This window comes from Diabrotica virgifera, chromosome 2 (genome assembly GCF_917563875.1).
Source record: "Diabrotica virgifera virgifera chromosome 2, PGI_DIABVI_V3a".
Taxonomy (NCBI): domain Eukaryota; kingdom Metazoa; phylum Arthropoda; class Insecta; order Coleoptera; family Chrysomelidae; genus Diabrotica; species Diabrotica virgifera.
The window spans coordinates 45548415-45561431 of record NC_065444.1 but is presented as its reverse complement, the minus strand read 5'-3'; the positions used below and the strand labels follow the sequence as shown (position 1 = coordinate 45561431).

The 13017-nt window shown below is 33.3% G+C and overlaps 1 protein-coding gene across 2 annotated transcripts in view; it reads right to left on the bottom strand.

The window, feature by feature from the left end:
* Window positions 1-9075, bottom strand: part of LOC114339516 (chaoptin) — a 102498-nt gene extending 93423 nt beyond the window's left edge. Inside the window, exon 1 of one of the 2 annotated variants that reach the window (XM_050642562.1) lies at window positions 8791-9075. In XM_050642562.1, coding sequence (XP_050498519.1) covers window positions 8791-8793 — 3 coding nt within the window. In that variant the 5' untranslated portion in view covers window positions 8794-9075. The remainder of the gene's footprint in view (window positions 1-8790) is intronic. The other variant, XM_050642563.1, reaches the window with a different exon arrangement.
* Between the last annotated feature and the right edge of the window lie 3942 nt (window positions 9076-13017).

The window sequence follows — 13017 nt, the reverse complement described above, 5'->3', positions numbered from 1 at the left end:
AGCTACCGTAATGATGCTCTGAAAAGAAAATAAAAATCTTTGCCATTTCTGTCAATTATAAAATATAATTAACATTTAGACGCTATAGCGACATCTATTAACAACTTGTCGAAACCCAAAAGACTCCATTTTCAAACAAATAAATGTTTAAAAATAATAAAATCTTTGGATTTCTTAGTTCGGAAACAGATTCTCTCTTATACCTATTCCCATCCTTCTAAAATTTGCAAGGAATAAAGGGTGATGAATGCAGAGACATGGGGAGTCTATATAGTTGCACTCCACAACACATCAATTCACCGAGGCAAAGATCAACAAATCTGTCTCCTAGTACTCAATACGTGAGTAAGAACGTAGGTAGATAAAGGCATTATTTTTATTTGCGATTCAGAGATCATTACCATCTTTCTATGCACCATTTCGAACTCCTTAGTTCTCATCAGGAAAGCTACCGTAATGATGCTCTAAAAAGAAAATAAAAATCTTTGCCATTTCTGTCAATTATAAAATATAATTAACATTTAGACGCTATAGCGACATCTATTAACAACTTGTCGAAACCCAAAAGACTCCATTTTCAAAACAAATAAATGTTTAAAAATAATAAAATCTTTGGATTTCTTAGTTCGGAAACAGATTCTCTCTTATACCTATTCCCCATCTTTCTAAAATTTGCAAGGAATAAAGGGATGCCTCGGAATAAAAATTTGCCTCGGTGAATTGATGTGTTGTGGAGTGCAACTATATAGACTCCCCATGTCTCTGCATTCATCACCCTTTATTCCTTGCAAATTTTAGAAGGATGGGGAATAGGTATAAGAGAGAATCTGTTTCAGAACTAAGAAATCCAAAGATTTTATTATTTTTAAACATTTATTTGTTTGAAAATGGAGTCTTTTGGGTTTCGACAAGTTGTTAATAGATGTCGCTATAGCGTCTAAATGTTAATTATATTTTATAATTGACAGAAATGGCAAAGATTTTTATTTTCTTTTCAGAGCATCATTACGGTAGCTTTCCTGATGAGAACTAAGGAGTTCGAAATGGTCCATAGAAAGATGGTAATGATCTCTGAATCGAAAATAAAAATAATGCCTTTATCTACCTACGTTCTTACTCACGTATTGAGTACTAGGAGACAGATTTGTTGATCTTTGCCTCGGTGAATTGATGTGTTGTGGAGTGCAACTATTGTATAGAATCCCCATGTCTCTGCATTCATCACCCTTTATTCCTTGCAAATTTTAGAAGGATGGGAAATAGGTATAAGAGAGAATCTGTTTCCGAACTAAGAAATCCAAAGATTTTATTATTTTTAAACATTTATTTGTTTGAAAATGGAGTCTTTTGGGTTTCGACAAGTTGTTAAAAACACTATACTTAAAAAAGTAAAATCCTTGGTGTCTGATGAGATACTGCAAGTGATGGAAAAAAGAAGATTATACGAGGACGTGGACATCTAAAAGTAAAAGGGTATATAATTCGAAAGAAAATAAGAGAAGCCAAGGCAAAATAGTAAGCAAAGTGTAGGGAAATAGAAGTACTACTGGGCAGACATGACGACATCAATTTATACAAGAAGTTGACAGAACTGGAAAAACAAACTACAGTAGTATCCTATTAGATGAAAAAGGTACACCCTACTTAACAGAAACAATAGTAAAAGGCATATAAAATCTAGGCTCCCCAAAACAGATTCTTCACATATTACTTAAAAAATCGTAGATGAAAGTTGGAGTGGATAAGAAAATCCAACTCTACATCGTGAGGTAACAAGAACCTGCGACACCAATACACTCTCCATAGGAAGAAGAACGAAGTACTCTACAAGGACTACATTTAACTAAGTCCTCTGTAGTGATTATGGATAAAGTTAAACAGCAGATAATTTTAAACAAGTATAGAGCCATCTATTGTATTAGCTACAGGCTCATCTATTGGGCAGTCTCAAGAGAGCGAGTTCTTTTCTAGGACGGAAAGAGTGAACTATTTTTATCGCCAGATGAGAATATTCTACTCTACAGTACCGATGAAAACCTTGCAGTTAGTGAACATATAATCCGGCAAGCCAGAGGTGGCGCGTGACCTTGAGCGAAAATATACAGCGACAAATGCAGAATACGAGAAGGTCAGATGCCAGTTCTCGCTTGTCGCATTGTACTCAGTTTGGATTTAAAAACGGAGTATCGGCGCAATGATGGTATCCTTCTGGAAGCAGGAGGGGAGGTCACAGATAAGTTGAATCTATAGTTGAATAACTATAGAGAGATCAGTTTAATGCCTTAATTGCAAAAAAGTTTTTCAGTTAGAAAAGGAAAAAATAGAACAACAAATGGATCATTGTGGCGAAGAAAAAGCTGGATTCCAAAAAGCCAGATCGTGTCTAGAAAATATATTCATCATGAAGCAAGTAATAGAAAGAACAAAGAGAAAAGTATTGAAACACACATGATTTTTAGCGACTTGAAACATACGATAGCGTACCCACGAAACAAAATATCGGAAGCAATGAAAATAATGCACGTTTGAGAGAAATGGATGAATATATCATAAAGACTGTATAAAAAAAGAGGTCCAAATAAAGTTAGGCAATGAAATAAAAAAAGCAATCATCGCAACAAATAGGGATGTGGTATATCACGTACACTTTTTAACGTACCAGTACAAGACAATATATAGAGTATTTCATTAACAAATGTGCATATCTTAACTGGAGACACCTTAGCACAAAATACGAAGATTTAACCCAAAACACTTAAAGACATCGGTTCATAATTCGCAAATATTTTACGGGTATCCCTACTTTTTCTGTCTTTACACGGCAAATTACGTGTAGTAAAATTCACACTGGTATGGATATGTAAACATTACTAGAATGTCATTCTACTTGAAAATGTCATCATTAATTTAAAGAGATGGCTTTTGAATGTTCTTGGATAACTGTTATTTTTATTGCAAATTATTAATTCAGTTAATAACTATATATTCAGTGATTGTAATAATTTATATGTACAACAAAAACTAATACTCAATCGAGAAAAGAGGAAAAGAGTTTAAGTGCTTTTTTAATAATATATTGTTATTATGGAACACTTACAATTTTGAACATCTTTAACAACAAAATACTTGGATCACAGAATATATTATCCTGATGTATTTTCTGCTTGGATCTTCCACAAATAATACACAATAAATAACTTTTTATTAGGTTCACGTCTTAAATCAATTATTTGTCAAATACACTATATATCAATATTATTTAATGAACAACTCAAAATATTCCCGATGCCATGTCTGACTGAAAGTATGCTGACAATACTCTATTCGACTGAGTGCGTTGTATGACAAAGATAGATTTGGAAATATTACCACGGACATTGTGTTCATTTTTTTCGAATCCTGAAAAAACCAATAAATATTTTTGAAAAATATAAACGCAGAATGAAAGACTGTATTATTACCGAGGGCCGAAAGTCCCTTAGAATAAATAAAAAGTTTATTTTGAATGAGATATTTTAAATTAAATATCACACTAAATTTTCTTATTTTTTCACCCCTGTAACTTATTAAAACAAACATTATAGAAGTTCTCAGGGACTTTCGACCCTCGCCAATAACGTAATCTTTCATTCTGCGTTTAAATTTTTCAAAAATACTTATTAGTTTTCTCAGGATTCGAAAAAAATGAATCCCCATTTGAATAGCATTGCAGCCGAAAATACGTACCCATCCTCTTAAATAAAATTTATTACAAATATTCTAAAATTATTTTAGCCCATTGCTCAAGTACCTTTTGATATATTTTGTTCAAACTTAACACACAGTTTACACAAGTTAGGGTACTTTAACTAGTCTTACAAGGTAGTTTTCTGCTGTTACAGAGGCGTGCTGTAGGGATATATACTTCATTTTCGCCCCTTTTCCGCCTCACAAACTACGCCACTGTCGTAATAATCATTTCAGCATCTTTGTTTGATTCCTTGTTACTTTTTATATAAACATGATTGTTTTGTCTCATTGCGATAAGGTAAGGAGTTTTCAAGTTATTTGCGTTTAAAGATAATGGATTCCATAAGACTATGTACTTTAAACTACATTCAATAAGATTATGTGTTTAAGGGCCGGTTGTTCGAACGCTAATCAACAATGATCACTATCAAATATTTAATTACTGTCACCAAAACTGTCAATGTCAACTTTTATTGGGTTGCTGAAAACATAATTGATTAAAATTATGAGATTACTTAATCAATTAACATAACAATTATTAACATAATTGATTAAGTAATTTCATAATTGTAATCAATTATGTTTTCAGCAACCCAAACAAAGTTGACATTGACAGTTGGTCACAGTAATTAAATATTTGATAATTATCATTGTTGATTAGCGTTCGAACAACCGGCCCTAAAATACATACTTAAACTTATTGAATCCATTACATTAAAACGCAAATAACTTGAAAACTACTTCCTCTATCGCATTGAGACAACGAATGATATTTACGTAAAAAGTAAGGAAGAATAAAAAAAACATGATGAAATGATTATTACGACAGTGGCGTAGATTGTAAGGGGGGAAAGGGGCGAAAAGGAAGTATACATCCCTACAGCACGCCTCTGGTAACAGCTTAAAACTACCTTTTAAGACTAGTTAAAGTACCCTAGCATGTGTAAACTGTGTGTCAAGTTTGAACAAAAAATATTAAAAGGTGCTTTAACCATGGGCTAAAATCATTTTAGAACATTTGTATCTCGGTAAGGAAGAATATTTTTTTTAAATGATTTGGGTCAAATCTTCGTATTTTGTGCTAAGGTTTCTCCAGTTACGATATGGACAATTGTTAATGAAACACCCTGTATATTACATTTACTAGATCCTTTTTGCAGATGACTAAGTGATTTTTGCATTATCAGGGAAGGCATGGAATATATGACAAAAAGGAAGAATATGAGCTATTGGGACTCAAGAAAAAAAATGTTTAAAACCGAATACTTATGAATTGGATGCGAGGTTGCAGATTTGAACTTAGTTTAGAAGTTGTATAAAAGATATCGAAATGAAATTATCACGGGAAAACAATACACGAAAGCACTTTATGGAGTGAGATACAACAACATGAAAAGAAAAAAAAAATCTTTCGGAGAATAATGATGAATGTTACTCAATATTGAACGGAAGTATAGCCAATGACAATATCAATACAAAACAAAATAAGTTGAACTGGACTTTATGAGAAGATGTCTACATATCGCCAGAGAGGATAGAATAAGAACAGAGGAGATATGGAACAGAATGAAAGTCTAATGCTCAGTTATAAAAAACTCGGACTGGAACCAGCCGGGTAGAAGACGGAGAGGAATATCCGCTACAAGATGCAAAACGTACATAGGAAATGCCATGATAGGTAAAGACCTCAAAGAAGATGACTGAAAAAATAGAGTACTGTGGAGGACGAAAACGACTAACTGATAATGGGAAAAAGCCGAGGAAGGAAAAGAAGAAAATGTATTCAACAAGGAAAAGTTTGGAGTAAGAGCGACGTCGGCAGAAGGCCAACATCATGGCTAAAAAACTTTAGAACATGATTTGCAACATCCACAATGATTACCAAAATTCGATAACGGAAGAACACTAGAAGAAGTTAGTTGTGGAACTTCTAAAATGAAGAGGACATTTAGAAAGTCTGAAAATATTATGATTATAATATATCGTAAATAGATACTTGTATACTTTCTTCTATACTTTCTGCCAAAACTTACCCTGGAGCAGATATCGGTTCAGACCATAACCCCATAGTAGTCACATTACGAATCAAATTAAAGCTGATTAAAAAACCCACGCAAAGTAGAATTGATGTTAAGAGATTAAGGAAACCACAAACAAAGGAACAAACTGTAAAAACTCTTACTAAAAATTTACATAATATTGCCCAAGAACTAAATAAAAGTAGCTATAACATTGATAAGAAATGGGAAAATATAAAACAAGCAGTAATTAAAACAGCGAGTGAAATCTTAAAACCAAAGAAAAGAAAACAACTGGATGACCGAAGAGATAATATTATTAATGAATGAAAGAAAATCATTCAAAACAAAAAATCCAATTAAATATAATGTAACCGATAGATTAATTAAAAAGAAAATAAATAAAAGAATCTAAAGAGAGAATGTTACATGAGCAGAATTAAAAAACTGGACAAACCAGGCAACTAACAGATGAAAGTGGTGCACTTATGACAGATATAAACCAGAAAATGCAGAGATGGACACAATATATAGCACAGCTTTTTGAAGACAAAGAGAGAACAGAATCACCAAAAGAATTTAAAGATGATACTGGACCTGACATTATACGTGAAGAAGTCGAATATGCAATGAAACAAGCTTCTTCTTCTTCTTCTTTTATATAGGCAGTACTGCCTGTTTTTCTTCAACGGTGCCTTTCATTCTGCCCCTAAGTTGTCATTCCATCTTTTCCTTGGGCGTCCTATACTTCTCCTGCCTAACGGTGACTTGTCCCTGGCTATTCTTACTATCCTTGACTAAGACATCCTGCTTATGTGCTCATTCCACTCTTCTTTTCTGTTCTTTACCCAGGTATTTATATTGTCTACTCCACATATGCGTCTGATTTCCTCACTTCTTACCCTATCCTGTAGTCCTTTTCCAGCAATCCTTCTTAAGATCTTCATTCGTTGGTTTCCAGATGTCTTCGTGTTTTGCTTGTATCTGGTCTTGTTTCGGCCGTGTAAGTCATAACTGGCCTAATAACTGACTTATATATTCGGGCCTTTGTTTCCAATCTTAGGTGTTTGTTTTTCCAAATTGTGTCGTTTAGGCATCCGGCCGTTCTACTGGCTTTAATTATTTGGTCTTTTACCTCTTCTTCGATATTGTTGTCGGCTGATAGATTAATTCCCAGATATTTGAAAGTCATTACTTGTTGTATAATTTGATTGTCTAACTCCAATTTGCATCTTATTGGTTCTTTGGCAATTACTAAGCTTTTTGTTTTTTGGACTGATATTTTCAGTAATGAAACAAGCTAAAAGTGGTAAATCTCCCGGGCCTGATGAAGTTCCTATCGAATTACTGAAAATTGTGGATACTGAATCTATTGACCTTCTTTTGGATTTATTTAACACCATATTATATAACAGGTATAATACCTAAAGAATGGCTCCAATCGACATCTATACTGCTACCCAAAAAAGCCAATGCAAAGGAGTGCAATGTACATCGCACCATAGCCTTAATGAGTCATGTCTTGAAATTGTTTTTAAAAGTGATTCACAATAGAATACATAAGAAATTAGACGAAGGCATAAGTGATACACAAATGGGATTTAGGAAAGGTCTGGGAACACGGGATGCACTGTTTGCAGTAAGTGTTCTTTCGCAGAGATATCTAGATATGAATCAGGAAGTATATGCCTGTTTCATTGATTTTGAGAAGGCATTTGGCAAAGGCAGCATAATCGTCTCAAAGAAATTGTGTTAAATAAAAACATAGACAGTAGAGATATTAGAATTATATGTAACCTCTATTGGAATCAAACAGCAAAGGTGAAAGTTGAAAATGAACTGAAAAAGGATATCCAGATTCGTCGTGGGGTGCGCCAAGGGTGTATTTTATCACCATTGTTATTTAATTTATATAGTGAAGCCATCTCAGAATTAGCGTTGGCCGAAGTCAATGAGGGCCTAATAATAAACGGTGAGCCACTTAATAATATAAGATATGCAGACGATACCGTACTTCTAGCGGGAACACTGGAAGAATTGCAACACCTTGCTCAACAACTAAATATACATTGCGACGGACTAAAAATAAATTTGAAGAAAACCAAGTTCATGGTATTTACAAAAGCACAAAACAGCAGATTTAGACTAGTACTGGATAATACAGAAATTGAGCAAATATCTTCGTACAAATACCTTGGAGCATGGATCACAGAAAATACTGACCAGACAAAGGAAATAAGATGCCGCATTGAAATTGCACGATCCATTTTTAACAGAATGAGGAAACTTTTCTGTAATCGCAATATCAATATATCGCTGCGGATAAGAATGCTTCGTTGTTATATTTTCTCCACCCTTTTGTATGGGGTTGAGGCATGGACACTAAAACAATCCAACATTAAAAACCTGGAAGCATTCGAAATGTGGTGTTATAGACGTATTCTGAAAATATCATGGACATATCGTAAAACAAACGCACAAGTGCTCGAACAACTAGGAAAACAATGCAAAGTTTTAAATTCCATAAAAATCAGGAAGTTGGAATACTTGGGGCACATCATGAGAGGTGAAAAATACGAACTATTAAGGAATATAATGCAGGGCAAAATCAAAGGCAGAAGAAGCGTAGGAAGACGTAAAATCTCGTGGCTACGTAATCTCCGTGAATGGTTTGGATGCAGCTCAATTGAACTATTCCGGCGCGTAACCACAAAATTATAATTGCCAGAATGTTGTCCAATCTCCGATGGGAGCGGAACTTTAAGAAGAAGATACTTGTAACCATCGAAGACAAGATGGAGTAATGAGGTCAAAGAAGACATGACAATACTTAACATAACCAACTGGAAAAGGAAAGCTACGATAAGTGAAAATGGAAGAGAATAGTGCATTAAGCCATGGGCCTGCTAGGCTTGTAGTGCTCATAAATTATTATTATTATTATAGATTTTTATTGTCATGTTTTAATGCTAAATTTCAGTTATTAAATAAAATATTAATATTAGTTAAAACTAAAAAAATGTTTATAAAACCGATTACATACCATACTTATTCCCAATCGTTGGCCACATAAACACAATATCCAGTCAACAATCAACTCCAACACAGCTATTACAACTGACACAAAGCTCACCAAGTAGGCGATGAAACCTTACGGGACCCTGTAAGTCTCAGGTTTCCTTTAATAGGATTAAATTAGCTACCTATCGTATCGGTTCTCTAAGTTCCAAGCCGGTAGACATATTTTTAAATTTACATCAAACTAGGTCCAAGGGGATTTTCGAAATATTAGTTATATTGGATTTTTTTCTGTTTTAGACGAAGGTCAACAATTAACATCGTTTACAGTGACCTACATTATTGTTGGGTTCGTCTATGAATTTATTAATGACTAATTTTAGTTTTGAATAATCTTAGGTGGTTCGGATGGTCGCGAGGAAGGCGTTAATTAAGTGCATTCGACGGATTGTAAACAGTTTCCCCGAGAAATTAAGATTACTAAAGTTGATTATAGTTAGGTATTTCGCTCTACGAGGATGATGCAATATATTAAATATGTGTATTTTTTTATTAAATAACAAATCCGCATCAAACCGAGGGTTTTTAGAGACATTCTTATGAAATCTGTAACAATTAAATTTTATGTAACATGGTTCGAATTCCGAATTCATAACCCTACTAAAAAAACAACGTCCGAAAAACGGTAGTGATTATAGAATGAAAAGCCTTATGGGCCACGCTTTGAAAATATTTCTACGTATCATCCACAGTAGAAGCAGAAATAAATATGAAGAAGACCAGGATGAAACGCAATTTGGCTTTAGAAATGGACTGGGAACCCGGGAAGCACTCTTTGCACTAAATGTATTATTACCGAAATGCAGAGATCAAAGGAAAGACGTCTTTGCTGTATTTATTGACTGTGAAAAGGCGTTTGATAGAGTGCAGCATTACAAATTAATTAAAATATTAAAGGATAAAGGAGTTGATGTCAAGATGTACGAATCATGGAAAAATTGTACTGGCCTCAAACAGCGACAGCTTGCATAAATGGAAAATCAATAGAAATATGTAAAATACAAAGAGGTGTCAAACAGGTGCAATGTCTTTATGTTTATAAAACACGGGCCAGAATTAGGTGTAAGAAATTCGTATTTATTATTAGACGAGAGCATGTCGAAATGTCCTTAATTATCTACATAATATTTATCCAATTTATATTCAGATAGAATATTTAAAGAAGAGCTGTACTTATAATTTGGAATGGGGTGTTAAAGTTAACGAAATTCTGAAAAGTACAATCAGATGTGCAGACGATACATTTATTTTAAGTGATGACATGAATAGATTACAACAATGTCTTTTAATTGCCATTGATACAGTGAGAAGAGAGCTTGAACTAAACATAAACGGTTCAAAAATAAAATACATGGTGTTTAGCCGTTTGGCACATCAAGATTCGCGGTTGTATGTTGATGGTCATATAAATTCAAAAAGTACCCAGTTTTAAACATCTTGATTATCATATTGCTGAACAACTAGATCCAAATAAAGAGATAAAATGTAGAATCGAGAGAGCCCTCACGACATTTTTAAAAATGAAGTCATTGTTCTCTAATGATAACTTACAATTTCAACTTCGAAAGCGCTTGATTAAATGTTATATTAGTTTTCTTATACGGTGTCGAGGCATGGACATTAAAAATATCAATCATTAATCGTTTGGAGGCCTTAGAAATGTGGCTGCCCAGACGTACACTAAAAATACAATGGACGGCTATGCTGACAAATGTAGCAGTCCTTTGTAAGAGAGCAAATGCTGCTCGCGTGCTGCTTGATAACATTAAATGTAGAAAGCTGGTCTATCTTGGACACGTACTAAGGGTATACGGATATAATATACTTCAACTTATTATAATGGGTACAATCGAATTATGCAGAGGCCTTGGTAGAAAACAGGCCTCTTAGTTGAAGAATATCAGGAAATGGACAGGAATAAAGAAAGCAAAACAACTATAGTCGGTTCGCTAAACTCAGACGCAACTGGCTAGATATTCTAGTCGATAATTTTTTTGTTTTTTGCCAATTTTGCAAAAATTGGCAAAATTACTAACTATCTAGTGATTATTAACTATTTAGTAATTATTTTTTGCCAATTTTACTAAAATTGGCAAAATTACCGACTAAAATATCTAGAAAGTTGCGTCTGAGTTTAGCGAACAGACTATATTTAGAATAGCCCGAGACAAAAACAGTTTCGCCATGTTAATCGCCAACGTCAAGGGGACTTGATAGGGCACGTTAAGAAGAAGAAGCAACATGGTTATGCAAATAACAGTATATTATTCAACGAGTGAATAATAGTTATTACATGCAAGTATAATATTTTACTTTTTATTATATTATCTCATATATTTACGCCAGTCAATGGGAGCAAGAATAGGATATTATGTACCTCCGAATTCTATCCTACTGCATGGATTTTAATGAAATTTTTGGCCTAGCCGCTACTTATCTCCTAATTCAAAGTCTACCCTATGCCGATGTGTGCTTTTATCTTGTGGGGTGGTTCCCACCCCTTCGTAGGGTGGAAAATTTTTTGGTTAGAATTACAACGGAATTCGGTAGAGAACCTAATTCTAAGCAAAAACTGTTCATATTTTTTTTTTGAAAACTCAATACTTTTTGAGATATTAGTGGTTGAAAATTGGCCATTTTCATTGAAACATAATACCTTTTCGATCGGTTTTTTGCGAATACATTAAAAACTATGCATCTAACTAAAAAAAACTATATTAAACATTTTTGTAGGTTATAAAAAAACAAAGAGACACTTGCTTTCATAAATCTTCTAGTTATAATACAAACATATATATGGTAGGTGAAAATAGTTTGTTTTTTGGTACATTCTCAAATTGGTGTATTCAACTTGAAATAACAGAGAAACGGTCGATTTTAGTTGTATAATGCCACTAATACCTTTTGTAGTGCTTAAAAAGACCTTTAAAATGAGCTATAATCAAGGTCCACTATATTAAAACTAAGTGAGATATGCTGCAAACAAAATTGATAACTAATGTATTTTAAGAAAAAATGAGAAGTAATTTTAACACCTATCCACCAAAATGTAAATGCATCGTTTTCCTTTCACAATACCTTTTACTATATTGTTATTTCTATGTTCAAAAAGTTGGACGGGTTTAGAATGAATGGTTTTTGAAAAAAAAAATCAAATTATAGAGAGCATTTTTAAATTTTCTTAAAAATCTTCCTTTTTCTCCATGTAGCTAACTTGAAAATGATAAGAGATACAGTAATGAAAAATAAAAAGGAAATTTTTATCTGAAAAAGCCCTACATTTTTGTGTGGTATCTTCTTTTCGTATCTCTTATCTTTTTCGAGTTACATGGAGAAAAAGGAAGATTTTTAAGAAATTTAAAAATGCGCTCCATAATCTGATCTTATTTTTTTCAAAAACCATTCATTTTAATCCAGTCCAACTTTTTGAATATAGAAATAACACTATAATAAAAAGTATTGTAGAAGGAAAACGATGTATTTAAATTCTGATGGATGAGGGGTTAAATATACTTCTCATTTCTTCTTAAAATATATTAGTCATCAACTTTTTTGCAAAATATCTCGGTTAGTTTGAATGTAATCGACATTTAGTATTGCTCATTTTAAAGGACTTTTGAAGCACTACAAAAGATATTAGTATCATTATATACCTAAAATCGACAGTTTCTCTGTTATTTCAAGTTGAATACACCGATTTGAGCATGCAGCAAAAAAAAACAAACTCTTCTTACCTAACATATCCTTCTTTGTATTTTAACTGGAAGATTTAGGAAGGAACGAATCTCTTTGTTTTTTTATAACCTACAGTATGAGTTTGAGATTTTTATAACTCAAAAAGTATTGCGTTTTCAAAAAATAATTATAGAACAGTTTTTGCTTAAAATTAGGTTCTCTAGCCTCTTCCGTGGCTACTTTAACCAAAACATTTTTCACCCCCGAGAAGGGGTGGGAACCACCCCCAAGATAATAGCGCACATCGGCATAGGGTAGACTTTGTTTCTTGTGCTACTCCCTACTTACTGTGAAAATATCAAGTAAATCGATGTAGTAGGATGGAATTCGGAACCAAATACCCACATTGACTGCCCTAATTACAGAAATATCGCTCACTACAATAATGAGTGAGCCTGCATACACGGAAGCAAAATATATATTATGGTTCCGTGTATGCAGGCTCACGCATTACTAT